The sequence below is a fragment of the Pelecanus crispus genome, chromosome 5, assembly GCF_030463565.1.
Source record: "Pelecanus crispus isolate bPelCri1 chromosome 5, bPelCri1.pri, whole genome shotgun sequence".
Lineage (NCBI taxonomy): Eukaryota > Metazoa > Chordata > Aves > Pelecaniformes > Pelecanidae > Pelecanus > Pelecanus crispus.
In genome coordinates, this window is record NC_134647.1 from 18,991,010 (window position 1) to 19,012,403 (window position 21,394).

General features: G+C 66.8%; 3 protein-coding genes across 3 annotated transcripts in view; 2 read left to right on the forward strand and 1 right to left on the reverse strand.

Annotated features, from left to right (window-relative positions):
• Positions 1-285: 285 nt before the first annotated feature.
• Positions 286-7,697, reverse strand: DNPEP (aspartyl aminopeptidase). The gene is made up of 15 exons (XM_075711542.1): positions 7,566-7,697; positions 5,278-5,365; positions 5,090-5,178; positions 4,899-5,012; positions 4,427-4,552; positions 4,163-4,293; positions 3,707-3,791; positions 3,123-3,230; positions 2,819-2,896; positions 2,384-2,467; positions 1,942-2,102; positions 1,748-1,787; positions 1,257-1,358; positions 736-903; positions 286-336 (listed from the first exon to the last, which is right to left on the reverse strand). The coding sequence occupies exons 1-15, from the start codon at positions 7,695-7,697 to the stop codon at positions 286-288; spliced, it is 1,557 nt and encodes a 518-aa protein (XP_075567657.1).
• A 4,199-nt stretch (positions 7,698-11,896) lies between these two features.
• Positions 11,897-16,699, forward strand: DES (desmin). The gene is made up of 7 exons (XM_075711590.1): positions 11,897-12,450; positions 14,215-14,275; positions 14,479-14,574; positions 15,916-15,992; positions 16,126-16,175; positions 16,446-16,528; positions 16,658-16,699. Exons 1-7 carry the CDS (start codon positions 11,897-11,899, stop codon positions 16,697-16,699), a joined length of 963 nt encoding a protein of 320 aa, XP_075567705.1.
• Positions 16,700-20,126: 3,427 nt separating this feature from the next.
• The window catches only part of SPEG (striated muscle enriched protein kinase), a 38,291-nt gene continuing 37,023 nt past the window's right edge, over positions 20,127-21,394 (forward strand). The window contains exon 1 of the mRNA XM_075710289.1: positions 20,127-20,535. Coding sequence (XP_075566404.1) covers positions 20,127-20,535 — 409 coding nt within the window. The remainder of the gene's footprint in view (positions 20,536-21,394) is intronic.

Consider the following 21,394-nt stretch of genomic DNA (forward strand, 5'->3'; position numbering starts at 1 on the left):
CCCCCCCCCCAGCTCCCCCTGGGGGGGTCAGAGCCACCTTCTGCCCATTACCTGGGACACCCGGCACCCCCCCACCCAGCGCAGCACTAGGGGGGCTACTGTGGGCAGGTGAACAGGTTCCGCTGCTGGCCCCAGGGGAGAGCACAGGTGGGAGCCATGGGAGTCCTCAAGGGGACCCAGGTCTGTCACCCCCCTCCAACCGCGCTCATGGACCACTCGCTGGTGAGACAGAGATGCTTTAATGGCCCCAGGGCCGAACCCACAGCCACTGCCTCCCCGCCGTGCTCAGTCAACAACCAGGCTGCTGCTGACCGCCGGCAGGAGCTCGAAGAAGCCCTGGAAGGAGACAGGCCATCAGGGTGGGCCAGGGGGGGTGGCGTGGGGTGGGGGCACAGGCAGTGGGGGCAGGCAGCGGCTCCCTCTCTGGTTACACGCGTGGCGTCATAGCAGGCAGCTACTCGCAGAGAGCAGGACCATGTCACCATAGTAACGGACTCAAGGCTAGTGCTGGTTGCCATAGAAACCATTTGGGGGATGGCAGTCACCAGGGAAGGCTGGGATGTGAGGGGGCACCTCCGGAAGCAGCCATACCTGTGCTGCTCCAGAGGGGAGGGGAGCCCGGCGGGACAGGAGCGCTCAGCCCCAAGGCGGGGGCTGGATGGGGACATGGGGATGTGAGAGATGTGGGGCAGCAGGGAGGGGGCTTCAACACAGGACGGGGGACATGGGGCTCACCTTGAAGAGGGTGATGCTCTGGAGCACCCCTGAGGTGCAGCACATCTCCCGGATGGAGTGCATGGCCAGCTGCGGGCAGCCGATGTCCAGCACGCGCAGCCCCAGGCGGGAGGCCAGAATGGGGCCGATGGTGGTGCCGCAGGGCGTGTCGTTGCGCACCATGAACTCCTGCACGGGGACACAGCCTCAGCAGCTCCCCACACTGCCCCATGGCCTCCCACATGGGCCTCCACGAGGGAGGCAACCTCGGACAGGGAAGCACCACCATCCCCGAGCCAGAGTGCAAAATCCCCCAGAGATGGGATATGTTCAGGCCAGGCCCTCCCCTCCTGTTTCCGAGCTTGCTCCCAAGGCAGCCCCGGAGCTGGAGCCCCAGAGCAGCAGGCACTGCAGACCCTGGCGGGGATGGACGTGGTAACTGAGGGGCAGGGGTCTGGCACAGGCCCCCTCTCCTGAACCCCGAGGCAGGGCCGTGGCCCAAGCTGGTAACATTCACGGAGGGCTCGCCCAGCCCTGCTCACCTGCAGAGGGACACCCACGCGGGCGGCGATGTCCCGGATGACTGCTTCGGTGACAGCCGTGGAGGCGTAGCGCTGGTTGCTGTTCACTTTGATGACGGGGCCCTGCACAGTGGAAGGCACCGCAGGCCCACGATTGGCACTGGGGACAGTCGGTGGCTCTGGAAACACCCGTGCCCAGGCAATGCCATCCCACCCCAAACCACCAGTCCATTCTCTCCTCCCTGGGTAATCCATGGGGAGGGGGACAGCCCTGCCATGGGGACAGCCCCAGCTCAGAGCAGGGAAGGGCTCCAGGGCCAAGGCTGTGGTCCCAAATGATTAACACCAGACGTGTGGCACGGCCAAATTGTGCTGTGGGACAGACGTTTCCCATTTGAGTGCCATTGAGTTGCACCCCAGGACCATGCTCCAGGGAGTGGCTGGGCATTTCACAGCACTGCAGGACAGATGGACAGCGCCAGTCCCAGCCCAAAGCAGAAGGCTGCCCTCACCTTGTGGAAGGCTGGACGATGATTCTCCTCATGCTTGTCCCTGCAAAAGCGAAGCAGGAGTTTCATGCTACAGCCCTCCCTCCCTGTCACAACAAGGACTGTCCTGCCTGTACTCCCTGAGGAATGACGGGGATACGTCCCCCCAGCTGGCAGGGCAGGCTGCCCTCGCCTGCAGCACTGCTCAGACTACTCACACGTAGTTGGGGTGCACAGCGTGGGCCATATCAGCACTGATCATGTAGGACTTGGCCACGGCCTCCTCGAAGGCTGTCAGGTTTTGCGGCGATGCCGAGATCCGGCGCAGCACCAGCTCCGTCAGCAAGGACTCTGCACCCTGTGCACTCTCTGACCCTACCTGCCAAGGATCACCATCAGCATGACCCACGTGGCACAGCCCCCCGGCACCCCAGGGGCCGGCTGAGTTACAGGGGGCTCCCCAAAGCCAGCAGAGCACCTTCCAACCACACCAGTGCTTCCCACCCCCTGCCTGGGCCGTGCTCCACGGCGGGGTAAGCAAATCCCACCCTGACCGGCTGGGGCCTGGGATCTCTCTCCTGCTAGGCATGGCTGGGGTAGAGTGAAGAACATGGAGCCCCTCCCTGTGCCTGCCACCCCACGTCTGTGCCCCTCGCTCACCTCCTCGTTGTCGTAGAGTGCGATGAGACGCACATTGGGCTCCTGGGAGAGTGAGGAGGGCGCCGCACACGAGTCAATCAAGGCCTGCAGGGTTAGAGGAGAAAGGACACCAGCTTGAGTGCCACACCATCCTGTGAAGCTCAGCACTGAGCCGGCAGGAACTTCCCCAGGAAAGCCCAAAGCACCAGGAAAGGGAGCTGTGGGTGCACACATTGCCCAGTGAGAGCAGGAGTCACCCCTGGGAGCTGCTGGGAACCCCACACACCCAGCAAAGAGGCAGCCCCCATTCAACCCCAGATCTCCAACAAGCCAGACCCACCCCATACGACACGCCTCCATGCAGAGCCTCGGGCAAGCCCACGGCCCTGCTAAGCTGAGCCGGGGTGTGCAGGGGCCACTCTGCGGCCTCCAGGCTCTTTTCCCCCTCCTGCTCACCTGCAGGGCGCAGTAGCAGCTGTGCAGGTTGTCCAGGCGTGGGGAGAAGATGAACTCGTCGAAGGCACCACCCAGTGTCTGCAGACAGAGAGCCAGGAGGAGCAGGGCACAGGCTCAGAAAGTACCTGCCTCTGGGTCCCCATTCCAGTCCCCTCATCTCTGCCCCTCAGGGACTACCTCCTCTCATTCTGCTTGGCTCCCAGCCCTGGCACGCCTCAGACAGAGGAAGCGTGCCGGGTAAAACCCATGCAGTGCCAGCCCGCAGGCTGTGTGCAGGCAGAGGGAGGCTCCTGCCCTTACTCACCGCTGGCTGCGTATCTGCCAGGCATAGCTCCAGCTCCACAATCTGCTCTGGTTTCACCCCCAGCTGGGGGCAGAGCAGGGAAAGCAGGACAGGGCTGTGCCGCTCTGCCTGGGAAGAAAGCACAGCTGCAGGCAGGGAAGGCAGCGGATGGCAGGGGAAATTCCCTGTCCCCCCTGGCAGAGCCATCCCACACCCCGCTCATGTTGGCACGGTTCTCTCTCCTACTAACACGTCCCATGTTCAAGCCCCCACCTCACACAGGACAGCAGGGTCATTTGCAGGGTGCAGCGAGGGGCTCTCTGCCCCCTGCACAATCCTCCCTCCCTGCCCTGCCTCCCCGGGGAGACTGTGACAGCTTTACAGGGGCTACACCCCCTTCTATACAATGGCTGTAGACCCAGGTGGGAACAGAGAGATGGCTGAGCAGATGTGTTGTGTACACAGTGCTGGGGCAGAGCGGAAGGTTACCAGCAGTCCATGGGGAGAAGGGGAACCTGCTGGCAGGTCCCTGAGGACTGGAAATCAAAGGTGACAAGTATGAGGTCCTAGCAAGTGCCCCTGCTAGTCCTTGGCACTCGTCTCACCTGGGCTGCAGCATCGCAAGGTGTAGCCTCCATGAGCACCTCCTTTTCCAGCTCCTCCTGCACAGCAGTGGCCAGAATGGGAACCCTGTGGGAAGACAGTGCCTTTAGCTCCCAGGGCTTTGCTCACCTTTCCTGCTTGGGTCACACAACCAACCCTGCCTGGGGTGCCTGCCTTGCTCCTCCAGGGAGCAATTGCTATGCTGAACGGAGCAAGGACACACAACATTTCAAGCACAGATCTATCGTGCCACCTCAGGACACCCCAGTGTCCTTTCCCAAGTCCCAAGCTTGGAAGCATCTCCTGGGAGGACTCTATGGGGCTAAGAAAAGCCATTGCAGACCTCCCCACTGCGATGAGCGGCTGCCAAAGGGAGAGAGCTGAGGCTGGGCACTGCTCCAGCTGGGTCCCAGCCCTCCCGAGGGCTGGCCAGGGGTCAGGGCTGAGCCAGGCCTTACAGGTGGTGCTCGGTGTTGGGCCCAAAGTTCTCATTGATGCTGCGCTGCAGGTGGATGGCCAGGTGAGGAATGCGGAGGACGGGCCGCTCCACACGTACCAGGCGCTGCTCCAGGCGCCCCGTGGCTGGGTCCTGAAATACAAGGAGGACTGCTGGGGCCAGGCCTGCAGGGCTGAGAGGTTGCAGTAGGTCCCACTCTGGGTGGGAGTCATGGACCCAGAGAGAGGAGCACACAGCTAGCCCACCTGTGCCAAATCAGGCTCACCTTTATGATCACCCTCCCAGCCACAGTGAGGTCACGGTCAAACCAGGTGTTCCAGATGCCCCCTCCGTAGGTCTCCACGCCGACCTGCACCATGCCCACCTGCCCCCGCTTAGAACGCCGCTTCACCTGGGTGAGAGCAGAGGTGTCACTGTCGGCACCACAGAGCCCCAGGGACTGGGTAACTGGTGGGGACCAGGCAGAGTGTGCCCAGAATCTCATCGCTGACCCTGTCAGCGTAGGGTGCTGTGAGGTGCTTTGTGCAACAGGGACACAGAGACAGTAACAGCAGGTGGAGCAACGCAGGAGGCCAGCATGGGCTGCTCTGGGTGGCAGATTTGGGAGGTGCAGGGGCCCAGCAACGGTGTTGTGGGGCATGGGGGTAGTCAGGGTAGTTTTTGCTTGTGGAGTGAAACTGGAGGGCACCAGAGAAGGCCCTAGCCCCGGGGGAAGGCACCCGGCTGGCCGGCCTTACCCTCAGGCAGGGGCTGTCAGTGTGGGCCCCGAGCAGGCTGAACCCATTCCCGGGCTGGAACTGGCCGCCAACGGCGAAGGCGATGAGGGTGGAGTAGTTCCTGGTGACAAAGTACTGGGGGCAGAGGGGCAGGGGTGAGGGCCGGCCGCCCCCCCCGGCCTCCCCGCCGCCCTGCCCCCGGCCGGGCCCACCTTCTGCGCGGGCCGCACCTCCCAGTGCTCCGTCTCCTTCAGCTCCTGGAAGCCGGCCTGCAGCAGCCGGCTGCGGCACTCGGCCACCACTGCGGGGGGGGGGAAGAGCCGTCAGGGGGGGCCGCACGGCGGGGAGGGAGCCGAAGGAAAGGGGAAGCGGGGGCCGGGCGGGCCCGGCGGCTCCTCACCGTGGTAGGGCGAGGGGCTCCGGTTCACGAACTTCACCAGCTCCTGCGCCGCCGCCTGCGCGGCCTGCTTCGAGCCCTGCGCCGCCGCCTGCGGGCACCGCCGTCACCGGACAGCGCCGGGACCACCCCCCACCCCGGGCCGGGACCCCCCGTGGGCCCGGGGACCCCCCCAAGCCCCGGGCAAGGCCCGACCCCTGCCCCGCGCCCGTCCGCCCGCCCGGTACCTGCATGGCCGCCGCCGCCCCGCCCCGCCCCGCGCGCCCCCTGCTGGCGCGGAGGAACGCGCCCAGGCGACCCCGCACCCTGCACCCCGCACCCTGCACCCCGCACCCTGCACCCCGGCCCGGGGCCAGGCAAACCCGGCGCTTGCCAAAGCCAGGGCAGAGCTGGGGGCGGGGTGGGTGGAAGCTGGGCTCAGGCGGGAGGGGCTGGGGTGGGAGCCAAGGGGCGGGGATGGGCTCCCCGGGGATGGTCACCCAGTGCTTCCCCGGGGTGCCCCAGCTTTGGGCACTGGGTGAGTCGGGGCTGCCCCGAAATAGGGCTTGGCCCGCCTGCAGCTGTCCCCACGCTCCCCAGGGGTGCAAATGCAGAGGGGAACACGTATGCTTCCCAAAGGCTGCGTGTCTTTGGGCTGAGTCACTGGTGTGAGCCAAGCTGCAGCCCCCCTGTCATAGCTGCTCCCCCACCTTGGCACTGCCCAGCCTTCACAGAAAACAAGGCACGAGCCCTTGGTGCCACGTCGGGGACCAATGTCCCTGAGTGACAGCGATGCACAGGCGGGTGCTGGGCACGTCTAAGGGGTAGGACCCCTGGGCCTCGCTCAGACCAGGGTGGCTCCTGCCCTTGGCTGGGTCCCCTGCATGGGCTGGGTGTGGCAGTGGGGTTTTGGGTTTCTATCAGTGCTCATGCATCAATTCCCAGCAGGACCCCGTGATTGCCCGGCAATGGGTGTGCGGCCTTAGGAGGAACGTGGCAGTCTGTGAGCGCTGCATGGAGCTCAGGTGCTCCATGCCAGCCGGATTCCCAGCTCCTGAGTCACCAGCGTGGGCACTCTGTTAGTCGCAGACGCTGTCCGTGTCCTGGGGACTGGAAACTGGCGGTCCTGTTGCCCCTGACCCTGGGACCTGCCATGCCGGGAGCTCACGACAGCTCTGGATTTACACTCCCAGCCCCCAGCACCTGCTTCTCCCCCCCAAAAAAGGGAACAAGCACCCCCACCGCCTGGCACCCCGCAAGCAGACAGCTGAAGGGTCTCCATGTCAACCACAGCAAAACACAGGGCCAGTGCCCCACCGAGACGGGACCAGGCTGGGAGCAGGCACACAGCACCCCGGCCCGGAGCTGAGCCGTGCACGACCCCTGCCCAGCACCCTCCTGCCGAAGGGACATGGGTGCCAGGCAGCCGTACCCCATTCCTCCTGCCAGCATCACCACCTGCTGCTGCAGGCACCCAGCTCAGGGCTGGGTGCTGCCCGGTGGTCGCCAGGCCATGCCTGGGGGACATCTGGGGACATTTGCAGCATGGGTGCCTGGAGCCCATGGACCCCCAGCTGGTGGCTGCCTGAAGCGGGTGGGTACCCAGTGGACATGGGTGCCCAGGGCAGATGGGTCCCAGCGGGTGCAGGAGCGGGGGTGCCCAGATCTGGGGTGGCCAAAGCAGGGGGTGAGTGGCAGGGCCGGGTGTGGCCCTTGCCCAACCCCGCAGGCGTGAGCAAAGGGCAGCGCCTTGGCGTGCCGCAGCTATTCCTGGAGCAGCGGAGCTTCCAGAAAAAGCTCTCGCTGGCTATTTCCGGGTGGGCTTTGACTCACCCCTGGCTGGATGCCGGGGGCTGCACAGCACCTGCCGCGGCCACCCCCCACCCCATCACCGTGTTCCTGGGAAGGCACTGCTCCTGTCCCCATCCCTCTCTGCCCCACGGACCCCCCAGTGCAGCAGGGAGCCCCAGGCAGCCCCCCAAAACCAGCACCAGCTCTTCCTCAGGGTGCTTGCAGCCCGCTGCTGGGCTCATGCGTGTGCCCAGGGGTGCCTGGCAGGGGCAGGACTGGTGGGGACAGGGCACCGTGCCCCTTCCCACATCCCCTGGCAGCCCAGGCTGGGGTGCTGTGCAGGCTTTGCTCTGGGAAGCATTCCCTGGGGCAGCGGGTGGCTCTGGGGATGGGCTGGAAGTCCTTCTGGAAAGGGTTAATGGAGAGATGGCCCAGGACAAAGCCTGTAAACACAGCCGGAGCTCCAGGAAGTGCCTCCCCCTTCTCCGGCTGCCTGCCAGGCACCTGGACCCCCTCCCTGCCCGCTCTGCCAGGATGAGTGCAGAGATGGCACCCATGGAGGCAGTCCCCCCCCATCCCAGCCCACGTGTCTGAGCATGGGAAAGTGAAATCACTGCCCGGGCATTGCTGGAGGCTGAGCCAATGGCCACCATGCCTCACATGAGCCGCCAGTGATGCAGCGGGTAACCACTACCTCATCTCACTGGCATGGGTGATGCTACCAAGGCCTGCAGGAGGCCAGACAGACACACCAGCATCCTCACGGACCATGAGGGCAGCCAGTCATCCCAACATCCACATGGACCGCAAGGGCGGCTGGGAACCCTCAGCATCCCCATGGCCACCGGGTCAGGTGAATGTCCCCACAGACCACAGGGCAGGTTGACGTCCTCAGCCTGGCCATGGGCTATGGGGATGGGTGAACACCCCCAGCACCCCCACGGATCACAGGGCTAGCTGGACATGAGTGATCGGGGCAGGTATACGCTTCAAGCATCCTCATGGACACGGAGGTAGCTGGTCTCCTCCAGCATCTACATGGCCCTGGGGGGAACAGGTCACCCCAGCATCCTCATGGACCACAGAGGGAACAATTCACCCTGAGGACCTACACAGACCCAAGGGGACAAGCAAATGTGTCCCAGCATACATACAGGTTACAGGGGATAGCTGGACACCCCCAGCATCCACACATGCTGTGGGGCAGCCAGGCACCCCCAGCGTCCCTGTGTCACTCGGAGACAGGCCATCATCCCCAGCATCCCCATCACCTGGGGACACAGGGGTGGGGACCAGGGGCAGCCAGACAGGCTGTGCGCACAAACTGCCGGCCCTGAGCCCTGGGGCGGGCGAAGGCATGGGGGCAGCTGGGGTGAGCAGTGGGTGGGGGGCTGCAGCCTGTAGGGTTGGCTGTGGTCCAGGCAGGGCAGGAGAGCCATCTCCTATTTAGACAATAGCACGTGCCCCGGGTCCGTCAGCGCCGGGGAATGGGCCGCATGGTCCTTCCCTCTTAGGGTAAAGGCGCCTGGAAGGCTCATGGCTGTAAAAGGAGCGAGATGGAGGGAGACGGCCGGGGGCCAGGAGGGAGGGGGATGGACGCCCTTGCTGCTTCATTCCCATCCGTCTGCTCACCCCTGAGCCAGGGCCAGGCGTGAGGGGGGCACAGGGGCCCCAGCGGCAGGGTATGGGGCCGAGGAGGGGTTGGCACCCCGTCCCCGTGTCCTGCCCGGCTCCAAGACCCGAGATGCCTGCAGCCCAGGGAGGCTGTGCCCGGCTCACCCGGCGGCTTAAATCCTGGGGGAGCAGTGGGGAGGGAGGGCCGGGGAGGAGGGGCAGCTGTGGGAAACAGCTGGCTTCCCTCACAGGGATGTCATGACCAGAGGGAGTTGTTTGACGTTCCAGCTCCCGACGTCTTCCCGGCAGCAGCCTTGTCCCAGGGCCTGGAGGGAACTGGGGCCGGGCCAGCGCCGGGGCTTGGGGGCCGCTTCCCAGGCTCTGCCAGTCTGGGTCAGCTCGGCCTGGGATGGAGCCACGGGGAGGCTGAACAGGGCTGGGCAGGATAGGAGGCATCCCTGCACCGCTGCTCTCTGCAGCCTTTTTGCAGCCCCTGGTGCTTCAGCTGGCACGGACTGCTTGGGGCCATGTCCCTGGGATGGGACTCTGGTAGGGTCCCTGGGTCCTGCTCCTCGCTCCCTGCTTCCCGTGCAGCCAGGTCCTGCATGCAGACGGGACTTTCCTAAGAGGCTGTGGAAAGTCCGAGGCATCCATCCACCCTCTGCCAAACATGGGCCCCTGCCTGCTCAGAGCCATCCCGGAAGGCTGTCATAGCAGCTGAGGAAAGGCCACTTCAAACAGTTTGTCCTGGATGCTGCTCCTGGTTAACCCCTCTGATCCGCTTCCCCTCCTAGCAGCGGTGCCCAAGAGTGCATTTCCCCTCCCCTGGGCACCCCAACCCTGCACCTCCCTGCTCTGTGGGATGGGGACGAGGGCTCGCTGGGCCTTGGCGGGGGGTTGCATCACTACACCCCTACCTGCAGCCCCAGGGCAGGGTGCTGAGCGCCGCAGGACATGCCACTCCTGGGGGGCCCATCCTCCCCACACCCCGGCCAGCGGGACAGCAGGATGGGGACACGGGAAGGGACGGCTGAGCAGTGCGGCTGACACTGTGCTGGCCCAGACCCCGGGGGTCCCCCGTGCCGGTGTGGGGACCCACCTGCCCTTCTGCACCCCAACCAAAGGCTGGCATGCCACCCTGCCGGCACTCACGGGGCAGGCAGGGCACACGTGCGGGGCTCAGGGATGCGCAGGGCACTCTCAGAGCCAGGCCAGGAGGAGGAAGGATGCTGTCTGTTTTTCCATCTTCTCCCCCCCCCAACCCACAAGCCCCCCTTCCTTCCATCCTCCCCCCTGCGCTGGGATGAAACAACCCCATCTGGAAATACCTTCCCTTTTAAAGGCAGGCTCCGCCAGGCAGCGTGCACCCTCCGGGAAGCCGCCGCATTACGCATTACGTTGTGTCCAGGCGGCCGGGAGGGGCTCCAGAGATGGGGGGCTTGGGGGGGGACAGCCTGGATGTGCGGCATCGAGCCTCTGCCCACCTGCATGGCCATGGGGCCCAGACCTTTGCTGGCCCCTCAGGCAGCAGGGGGCTGGCAGGGAGCAGGCAGGAGTGCCTCCCGGAGCCGGGGCAGTTGACGATGCTGCCGTGACCAAACACAAGCCTTTGCTGTGCCGGTGCTGCCATGGCGAGCCCTGGCACCGCTCAGCATCTGCATTGTAGCCGGGGCGGGGGGCCGGGAGGTGCGGGGCCAGGCAGGGCTGAGCGCTGCTCCTGGTGCTGCGTCACCCGCTGCCCGGTGGCACGGCGGTCCCCTCTGCCAGGGCCTCCGGGGACAGAGGCGCTGGGGCTGTGCCAGCTGATGTCAGCCAAAACAGCCGGGCTTGGGCAGGGCTGGGGGTCCCAGGTGTGCCGGGGGGCCTAGGAAGGAGGGTGTGCTGCCCAGGCAAGGGGAACCCCCTCTGAGGGGGTCCCCCAGAACAGCCCCTCTGCATCAGAATGTCCTCTTTAGCTGGCATAGGTTTGTTTGTGGCCCCTGGAGTCCCTGCCCCGGCCCACTGCCTGTCCAGCAGGTGGGAAGCTGTGGTGGGGGTCCTGGGGTGAACTGGGGTATTCCCCATTCTGGGAAGGTTTGGGGAGCTGGGCTGGGCTTTGCGCTCCCCAAAGTACTGCCTGGCCAAGAGGGAGGCTGAGGAAACAGGGCAGAGCCTGCAGCACCCTGGGATGACCTGGGGACCTTGTCCTGCTCTTGGGGTGATGGGGACCAGGGAGGGGCTGGGGCTGCTCTGGGCAGGGTCCCCATCCAGCCATGCTCTCTGCACGCCTGGCGCAAGAAGGGTTAACAGGGTGCCTCCCCCAGCTATAAATAACATGTATGTCCCACGTGTATGAGCTCGGGAGGCTATTTTGGTTGGGTGCCTGCTGCTTCGGGAATGTGCTGGAGCGAGGACCCAGGGGGTGACATCACCGGGACCGCTCCGGACCCAGCACCTGCTCGGGGTCACTCAGCAGCACCCTGAAAGCGCCCAGCCCTGGGCCGGTGCTCAGCCCCCTGTATCAAAAAGCAGGGGTTTGGGTGGTGGGTCAGCGCAAGCACACTCAGAGCAGGAGTCACCCCACATCACCTCCTCCCCCGGGCCCTCCCTTGCCCCCTCTCTGGGTGGGTGGGCTGGAGTCTGGCCCCACATGGGGAGCTGAGCCTGGTGCTCTTGCTGTGGGCTGTGTCAAGGCACCATCGGGGGCATTTGGGGTGCTCAAGGCCAATTTGGGGACTGTGGTCACCAGGCGTGAGGTCTGGCAAATGAGGGTGTGAAGGGCTGAGTCCCCTTGTTTCCCCCCCAGCATCACCCCAGGCTGTCTGTCTGTCCAGGCCCCCTGGGGGTGACACTGCACCCCGATGGGGGTCTGGGCAGTGCTGGGGGGCTCACCACCAGCCTACCCCTCTTCCTTCCTTCGCACCCCCAGGGACAGGGCAGTGCGGTGGGGGCCAGGGGGGAGGCTGATACACCAGCGGGGTCTGGGGGGTGCCCAGGGTTCCACGGGCAACGTTGTCGTCCGTCCGGGGGTCTGTGGCCCGGTGGTGTGGGCAGGTGAGGGGTGGTGGGCGGGGGCTGGCATCCGTCCCCCCCGCAGCAGCATCCCCCAGCTGCCCGGCAGCAGGAGGGGCGAGTGATGTCAGCAGGATACAAATAGCAGCAGCGCGGGTCCCCTCCCGACGCCTCGCCGAGCTGCCGGCCGCTCGCCAGCCCCGCTGCCTGCTCCCTTGCTCCGGCCTCGCCGCCCCAAGCCGCCGCCATGAGCCAGTCCTACTCCTCCAGCCAGCGGGTCTCTTCCTACCGCCGCACTTTCGGCGGTGCCTCCCCGGTCTTCTCCCGCGCCTCCTTCGGGGGCAAGGGCAGCAGCGGCAGCTCTGTCACCTCCCGTGTCTACCAGGTGTCCCGCACCTCGGCCGTCCCCAGCCTGTCCAGCTTCCGCACCACCCGCGTGACACCCCTGCGCTCCTACCAAAGCGCCTACCAAGGTGCCGGCGAGCTGCTGGACTTCAGCCTGGCCGATGCCATGAACCAGGAGTTCCTCCAGACCCGCACTAATGAGAAGGTGGAGCTGCAGGAGCTCAATGACCGCTTTGCCAACTATATTGAGAAGGTGCGCTTCTTGGAGCAGCAGAATGCCCTCATGGTGGCTGAGGTGAACCGCCTGCGGGGCAAGGAGCCCACCCGCGTGGCCGAGATGTACGAGGAGGAGCTGCGGGAGCTCCGGCGCCAGGTGGACCTGCTCACCAGCCAGCGGGCTCGTGTCGAAGTCGAGCGCGACAACCTGCTTGATGACCTGCAGAAGCTCAAGCAGAGGTGAGGAGGGGCCCTGGCATGCCCCGGTGGGTATCCATCCCTGTATCTCCATCCCTAGGGGTAGGCGGTGGCAGAGCTCAGCCTGGTAGCCCCACGGGTGCTCACTGCTGTCCTTGTGCCCCATGCTCCGAGCCCATCGTGGCCCTGCTCCTCCGTCCCCCTCACCCCATCCCCTGGGACAGGAGAGCACTCCAGCCATGCCTCTTGCTGGCTGCACCCACCTGCAGGGCACTTTGCAGGGTGCCAGGTCCTGGCATGGTGGCTATGAGTTTTGGGATGGAGAAGGGCACCCATGACCCACTGCACTGGTGCTGGGCGCTCACGGTGTGGGGCAGGCAGAGGGGAGCTTGCCCAGCGGCTTGGGGCAGGGCGAGGGAGGTGCCGACAGCCTGGGCATCTCAGCAGGGCACTCTGGATGGCTGCTGCCTGCCCTCACCAGGCACCCAGGCAGCACCCAGCGGCCAGGACGGCTCTGGCAGCAGGGGTGTCCCCTGAGCCCTCCCTTGCAGTGGGGCCAAGGCTGGGCTGTGATGCTGCGGGACCCCCAGAGCTGGGGGATTGGAGTGCCCTCCTGCAGGGTCCCCATGCCCACTCACACAGGGGAGGGCTGGCCAGCCCAGGGGTGCACTGAGCCCTGTGGGGTGGACAGATGGACAGAGCAAGGCGGAAGCAGGAGGGAGGATGACCGGAGTGGGGGGGTGTGGAGTGTGTGTTCTGCCAGCTCCGGAGGCGAAGGAGGGAGGGGAGGAAGTGGACGCACTTCCGCAGGCCAGGGATGCTCCAGCCCTGACGTGGGTGTCCACAGTGCATTGGGAGCAGTAGGGACCCCCCAGGGATGCCGTGTGCCTGGCTGGTGGCAGAGAGGGGCTGGGGCCGGGGGGGAATAGCCACAGGGGCAGCTGGGCTGAGTGACCCCCCAGGGACTGACCAGCGTGGGGGCACCTGGCAGCAGGGGCGGATGCTCGGTGGGAGCTGCTTGTTCTGATGTTGGTCTGTGCCTTCCCTCCTGGCCTCTGTGTCACAGCGATGCCCAGTCCCTGTCTCCTGGGGGTGACACAGCCTGCTGCCTTCCCCTCGCAGTCCCAGCCTCTGCCCCAGATGGCCAGCACTGGGGTGCCCATGGGGCAGAGCTCCTGATTCTCGGAGGCTGGGAGCGGCAGCATGGAGGACCCCTGAGTGTCAGGGGAGGAGCAGGGCGCAGAACAAACGGGTGTCAGGTTCCTGTCACCCCGTGTGCCAGCACAGCCCAGTCACCTCCATCTCCTCCCCGACGCCTTCCCCCTGACCAGCAGCCTGTGGCACTGCCCCCTCCGCTGGCACAGCCCAGCTCCCCAGCCCTGACCTTGGGCTCACACCCCAGCGGTCCCCCCTCCATACCCCCATCCCACAGCATGGCTGAGACCCGCCTGTCCTCCTGCTGTCCCCAGGACAGCTCAGCTGGTGGCCATCCCTTGGGGCCCCCGTGCTGGATCCTGCACCCCGTCCCCCCGGCTGCCGGACACCATCCCCTATAAGGGCCGGGGCAGCGCGCGTGGCACCGAGCTGACCTCATGCCTTTGTGCTCTCTCTGGTGTTGACTATAATAGGGAATGGGAGGAAGAGCCCCTGGCCCCCCGCCAGCCCTCCCGCCACCCGCCGGGAATGCAGGACAATCCGCCGTCTTTCCACCAGGCCACGCTGGGCTCAGGGATGGCGAGGGGGGACATCGCCACTGGGGGACGGGGCTCCCTCCGGGTGCCCCTGACCTCCCCTCTCTGTCCCCAGGCTGCAAGAGGAGATCCAGCTGAAGGAGGAGGCTGAGAACAACCTGGCTGCTTTCAGAGCCGTGAGTACCTGCCTCCCCGTGTGACGTGGGACCCCTGCCTCCCCTCCCACACCCGTCTCCCCCCGGCAGCCCAGCCCCAGCACTGGGGCATGGCCCCGGGCACAGCTTTGCACCCTCCAGCCCTGATGTGTGGTCCCTGCGCTCCCCCCATGCCCCCAGGGGTGTTCACCCCCCTGCTACCCCTCACTCTGTGTCCCCCCCAGGATGTGGACGCGGCCACGCTGGCACGCATCGACCTGGAAAGACGCATCGAGTCCCTGCAGGAGGAGATCGCCTTCCTCAAGAAGGTGCACGAAGAGGTAGGTCGGGGACAGCCCCATTTCCTGCGGGCACCCATAGGGACCCGGCACAGAGTGGGTGCCCTGAGGTGTCATCTTGTCCCTCCAGGAAATCCGGGAGCTGCAGGCTCAGCTGCAGGAGCAGCACATCCAGGTGGAAATGGACGTCTCCAAGCCTGACCTGACGGCTGCACTGCGGGACATCCGCGCCCAGTATGAGAACATCGCTGCCAAGAACATCGCCGAGGCCGAGGAGTGGTACAAGTCGAAGGTGCGGGAGGCGGCGGGCTCTGGGCTGGCCCCAGCGCGGCGGGTCCCGGCCATCCCCGTGGCCGTCCCCGCTGACCCTGGCCTCTCCCCAGGTGTCTGACCTGACGCAGGCGGCCAACAAGAACAACGACGCGCTGCGGCAGGCGAAACAGGAGATGCTGGAGTACCGGCACCAGATCCAGTCCTACACCTGCGAGATCGATGCCCTCAAGGGCACGGTGAGCCACGGGCAGCATCGGGGAGACCCCCAGCTTCCCTGCAAGGACCCGCTGCTCCAGGGCTGCTCAGGGACGCCTCTGGGGTGGGGAGCTCTTCCCAGCTCTCTGAGTTGCTGCCATGGGGGGGACTCGTCCCCCAGATTTGGGCTGTGCCTCCCCCAGCGCAGTCGGGGCCTCTGCGAGGTGTTCTGGCAGAGCCCAGGGGTCAAGGCACAGATTGCAAAAGGTGCCCCAGCCCGTGAGGCTCCAGGCAGGCGGGCACGGGGCTCGGGGTGTCTGGTTGCAGGCTGGGAAGGTGGTTGTAAACAAACACAGCACAACTGTCCCGCTCCGGCAGGGTCATGGTCACGGGAGCCAGCCAGCAGCCACCAGTTTGGCAGTGCCACCCCCAGGCAGCCGTCCGGTGCCCCTGCACCTCTCTGTGCCCTCCCGCTGGGGTAGGATGGCTTTGCTGGGGGGCCTGAGCAGGTGGGCAGAGGGTGCTGGGGTTGCGCAGCACCTGCCCAGCTTGCCCCCACCAGTCCCTGCTGCCCAGCGCTGGGCAGATGGAGGGTGACGGCCACCCCTCATGGTCCCACGTCAGCTGGACCCAGCCCAGGGCTGACCACGGCTCTCCCCAGGTCCCTGGCTCTCCCCTAGGACCACCCCCCCAGCACCCCCAGCTCCCATCCCAGGTGCCCCCTGGCCCCTCCGGGTCTCCCCCGTCACTGAACCCCCCTATCTCCCCCAGAACGACTCGCTGGTGCGCCAGATGCGGGAGATGGAGGAGCGCTTCGCGGGGGAGGCTGGCGGGTACCAGGACACCATCGCTCGGCTGGAGGAGGAGATCCGGCACCTGAAGGACGAGATGGCCCGGCACCTGCGTGAGTACCAGGACCTGCTCAATGTCAAGATGGCCCTGGATGTGGAGATCGCCACGTACCGCAAGCTGCTGGAGGGCGAGGAGAACCGGTGAGTGGCAAAGGGGCGGGACAAGGTGGGGGGACCAGCAGGACCAGCTGTTTTTTGGGGCTCCCACCCCATGAGCAGCTGCCCAAGGGCTGGGGCTGGCTGGTGCTGAGCTCTCCCCTCCGTGTCCCTGCAGGATCAGCATCCCCATGCACCAGACCTTCGCCTCCGCACTCAATTTCCGAGGTGAGCATCACCCCGTGAGGAGGGGGACCTGGGATGAGTCCCCAGGGGTCCCCAGTGTGGGGGCGAATCTCCCTCCTGGGGGGCTGCAGCCAAGCTGGCAGGTTGGGGACCCACGGGTGCCACACTGAGCCCCTGGTGTGAGGACACTCTGTTGGGTGTTGTCATAAGCCAAGGGGGGGTTAAGACAGGGCTCCTGAAGCCCCCCGGCCCCACTGCTGTGCCCCCACGCCACATGTCCCCGCGGTCCCATCCCCTGTGTCCTGCCCACAGAGACCAGCCCAGAGCAGCGTGGCTCCGAGGTGCACACCAAAAAGACCGTCATGATCAAAACCATCGAAACCCGCGATGGGGAGGTGAGCACAGGGTGGCACCGGGGGGTGGGGGGGAGGTGGGGCGGGGGGGCTGAGCACGGCACCTGTCCCCGCACTCGGGGCTCCGGTGCTGGCACGACATGGCGTCTCACGGTGCCTCTCTCCCCGCAGGTGGTGAGCGAGGCGACCCAGCAGCAGCATGAAGTGCTGTAAGGAGGCTGCTCCTGCAGCCCACCAGCACCTTCTGTCCCTGCCTCCGTCCCGCCGCCAAGCCCCCCTCCTGCCCCCCACCTTGCCCCCCGGCGCTCCCCCGGCACTGCCCGAGGGGTGCCCCCCGCGCAGATGCCTCTGGGCCCCCCGCATCCCCCGGGCTCTCTCCTTAGGCTTTGAAAGGCTCGCTCTGCTTTCGCAGCTTCGCAGCGGCAACGCCAGCGTCAGGATCAGGCCCGGGCCAGGGGGGCAGCAGGAGGGAGGGAGGGGACAGGCAGGAGGGGCTGGGGGGAGCAGGTGGTGGCCTGGGCCAGCTCCCCGGAGAGCTGGACGGTCCCAGCAGCGGGTTCTGGATCCCCCCGCAGACCCATCCCCACACCGGGCATGGGCTTGGGGTTCATCCTGCAGGAGCGGGGACCCGTCCCCCTGTGCCGGCACCGCTGGCCTCCCCACAGCTGGCACTTCTCTGGCTGCATGGCGGCGATGCCGGGGATGGGAAGAAGCGGGGTCTGGGCTGAGCCCCCCGTTCTCCGCCCGGCTTGGAGCCAGGGTGCTCCCAACCTGCATCCCCCCTGGCCCGGGGGGGCTGGGGCCCTGCGCTCCCCCCGGCCCAAGAGGCAGCCCCATGGGGCAGAGGAGGGCAGCGCCCGCCCCCCCCATCGCGGGGACCCCCAGCAGCAGGAGGCTGCGCGGGGCCAGGCTCGTGAGCCGAGAGGGTACCCGTAGGTGGACACAGGAGAGAGGAGGAGTGAGTGAGTGGGAGAGAGGGGGGAGAGAAGAAGAGGAGCCGGAGAGAGGCCCGGGGGCCAGGGCAGGCACCCCCACCCCTCGCCCCACTGCACCCCCACCCCACTGCGTCTAAGTGACTCTTCAGGCGGCTGAAATAAACAGCGGAGCATCACCCCTTCCTCCCGGCGCATCTCTGGGGCGGGGATGGGACGGGGTGGCAGGGAGATGGCACCTGGGGGTGCATCACATGGGCCCCCGGGGCTGGGATGGGGTGGATGGGAGGCCAGCACCCCCCAAGTCATCTCTTCCCTAGGCTGCTGGTCCCCCCAAGACGTGTGTGTCCCTCACACTGAAGGTGCCTGGAGCATTTTACTGCCTGTGGGTTTCCCAGTTGCACTGGGTGGGGGAGCCCTGCTGGGACGGGGGGCAGTGGCAGCCAAGCCCTGAGCAGGTTTGGAGGGGCTCTGTGTGACCATCCCCTGTCCCTCCCCATAGACCCAGGACCTCACACCATGGCCTGGTGGCTCTCAGCCCCCTTTCTGCCCTCACTCGGGTCAGCCCTGCCCCAGACCCATGCCTGCCCGGGACCTCTCTAAGAACCCCCATTGCCACCGACATGCAGGGCCCTCCTCATCCCAAATCTACCTCCTCCCTGGCACCCCACGGGCATCAGCCCCACCTCCCCACACCTGCCCCCACCCCAGGCTCAACCGCAGACTTCAACCTGCCCCCTACACCCTCTGCCCCCCAACACACGTGCCCCCCTCCCCGTGGTTGGGAAGTGGGGGTCTTGGCTTCGGCTCCTTTGCCCCAGCGACGGGGGATGCAGCTGGGGAAGCCGGGGTTGAGCATCCCATAGGGGAGAGAGATACATGGTTGCTCTGCCCCAGGAGGTGTTGGAGGGTCCGCACCCCCCTGCCAAGGCAGCAGAGCCCTTGGGAGGGTAGTGGGCTTGGCAGGGGGTGGCATTTTAGGGACAAGGCAGGTGCTGCTGCCAGCAGTGGGGACGGGGCTGGGGGGTCCGTGATGAAGAGGCCAGCATGGTGAACTCCAGGTTTGGCTGTGGGGCCGGCCAGGGCCGGGGGGTGTTGGATCCCAAGGGCTGTCTCCAGCAGGTGGCCCTGTGACATCGAGGACAGTCCCCAGGACTGCCCTGGGGAGGGACGACACCTCCCTCCCTGCCCGGGCCAGGCTGGCTGGGCCAGGGCTCTGCCCCTGGGGCCAGATGGGGACAGGCAGGGGACAGAGCAGCCCTTTGCCCGCAGGGCAGCGCAGGCAGGGAAGAGCCCCCCAAGCCTCTCGTGGGCTTCTCCTCCAGCCCCCGAGACCCTGGGGCTCGCTCAGCTGCCCTGCAGCCGGGCTGTGGGTCTAGCAGGGCATCCCGCTCCGGCATGCTCCAGCCTCCCAAGCCAGGGGAACGCTGGGATCTCCTTGCTGGTGATGCTCCACTGATACTGGTGCCCTTGGGCCAAACCAAAGCCGGCGGGGTTGGGCTGCAGCTGGGAAGCAGCGTGCGGTGTTGCTTGTGTCCTGCTCACCCAGATTTATGGCCCCCGGAGAGGGTGGCCGGGGCCAGGTGCCGAGACGTGTGCCATCGTGCCGGGAGCTGGGGAAGCCCTGCCTTGCCCGGGGGTGGCGAGCCAGCATGTGGCACAGGCAGTCCCTGGTCACTCGCTGCCTGGAGCGCAGCATGTGGGAGCTCTCATGGGGCACCCCAAACCCGAACAGCGGGGTGCTCCTGCTCCAAGCAGGGCTTGAGTGGAGGGCTGGCTGGGACCCACACTGCCCAGGGAAGCGAGGCAGGGGCTCAGTGAGAGAAATGGGGTTTTGCTGTGTTTGCAGCCTCCCGGCAGGGTGGATTTGGGGTGAGCAGGGATGCAGGTATCCCCCCCTCCGCTGCCTGCTGGGGATGGGGCAAAGGGGCCCTGGCGGGGCTGGCTCCTGCCCGGGGTCTCGCATTGCAGGAAGCATGACGGTGTCCTTTCCCTCCACATGCCACCAGGGTCTGTCTGTCCCGATCCGGTGACACCACCGGAGAAGGGGAAGGGGGGGAGGAAGGCTGGGTCCCCTCCCGAGCCTCACTGCTAATATGGAAAGGTGCTGGCCCCTTTCTATCTTTGCAAGCGGAGCTGGGCTGCAGGGCCGGGGCGGCGGGCGCTGAGAGGGGGAGCCCGGCCAAGGAATGTGACATATCAGAGGCAGCTGCCACTTCAGGAGAGGGGGCAGAGGGAGCACAGCTCGCCGGGGGCCGCGCGGGACGGGACGGGACGGGCGAGGGGGGGACGCCACGGCCCCAGCGCCGGGACGGCTCAGCGAGCGGCCGGCACCCGTGGGACTTGCACCCAGGCTGGCGGAGGAGCAGGTGCCAAGGCGCTGGGCAGGCTCGGGGTTGCAGCGGAGCATGGGGTGTGGGTGCCGCACTGCACCGGGCGCTCGGTGAGTGGCGGCTCAGCGAGCAGCAACCCGAGCCCCCACCTAAAAATAGCCCCTCGCTTGCCCACGGCGCTGCGACCTTCGGGGCTGCAGCCGGTGGGGGGGAGGCACTGAACCGGACGGCACCTGGACTGGGGGGCCGCCTCTGCCCCGGCACCCCTGGCAGGCACCCAGCACCCCCAGGCTGCAGGCAGGGGGAGAAGAGGGGCACGGCACTGCTGGCTTGGGGCGGCGGGGGTCGCGGGTGTGGGCAGGGGAGCTGTAGACCATGCACCGAGCGCAGGGACGCGGCGGCACAAGTAGGTCCGGTGGGGATCCCCGGGCAGCCCCGCCGAGCCCCGGCATCCCCCCGAAGCGCGCCAAGGTCACAGCGGAGCCAGGGGCGCCCGAGGAGGGCCCGGTTCGCCCAGTGGCACCATTTTTTGCGCGGAAGCTGAAGAACGCAGCAATCGGCACCGGCTGCGACATCCGGCTGCGGGTGGTGGCGGTGGGCAACCCCCGGCCCAGCCTCCGCTGGTACCGAAACGAGGAGCTGCTGGCCCCGCATGGGGAGGAGTATGGCACCCTCTGGATCCGGGACAGCAAGAAGGAAGATGCCGGCGTGTACACCTGCATTGCCGAGAACGAGCAGGGAGAGGCCATGACCAGCGCCGTGCTGGCCATCATTGACATGGAAGGTAAGCACAGCCGCGGGCACGGGTTTGCGGAGGGTGGCAGCGGTGCTTTGCAGGCTCCTGCCGCAGTGCATGCCCGGAGCCAGCCAGGGCTGGGCTTCGCTGTGCCCGCCCTGCTGCAGGCTGGGGTGCCCGGTGCCGGCAGTGCCGGGGCGGCTCTCTGGCCTGGACCGAGCATGTGGCTGCAGTACCCGCTGCCAGGCCAGGCAGGGTGCCAGGGCTGGGCACGGAGGTGTCGGGAGCATGTGATGCCAAGCCTGCTCGGGGCAGGAGGAGAGAGAGAGAGAAAGAGATGCGGCTCGGGTGCGCGGCACCGGCGATGCCACCCTCCGAAGCCACCGACACGGTCACCGGTACCCCCCGGTGCCCCTGCACAAGCCACCCCCGTGCACCCGTGGGCAGAGCTGCCTGTGGCATCGCCATCAGAGCTGTACCAGGCGCTGGGGCTGCACCGGGAGAACCGGGACCCCGCAGGCGTGGGGCTGGTGGGAGGAGCCTAACGCTGCAGGGGGCGGAGCTTCCAAGTGGGCGGAGCCTGTGCCATGCAGTGGGCGCGGCCTGATGGTTAATTAGCAGGGGTGGAGTCAGCTTTTGCTGGACCCCTGGAGCCCTACGGCAGCCCCTCTGCTCATCCCCCCTGGGTGCAGCAGCCGGGCGTGCTCCTCTGATGCACGGGGGCTGCTGCGGACCCTTGCATCTGTGGGCCTCATTCTGCACAGGGGCCAGGCAGGTTTGGGGCTCAGCCCCCTCTGCCCCTGAACGGATGCCACCTCCCTGGGGCATTGCAGACCTGGGTGTTGGGGAGCATGTGGTGCTGGCTGGTGGCACCGCTCTGACATGTGAGCTGTGCCCTCTGCGTGGG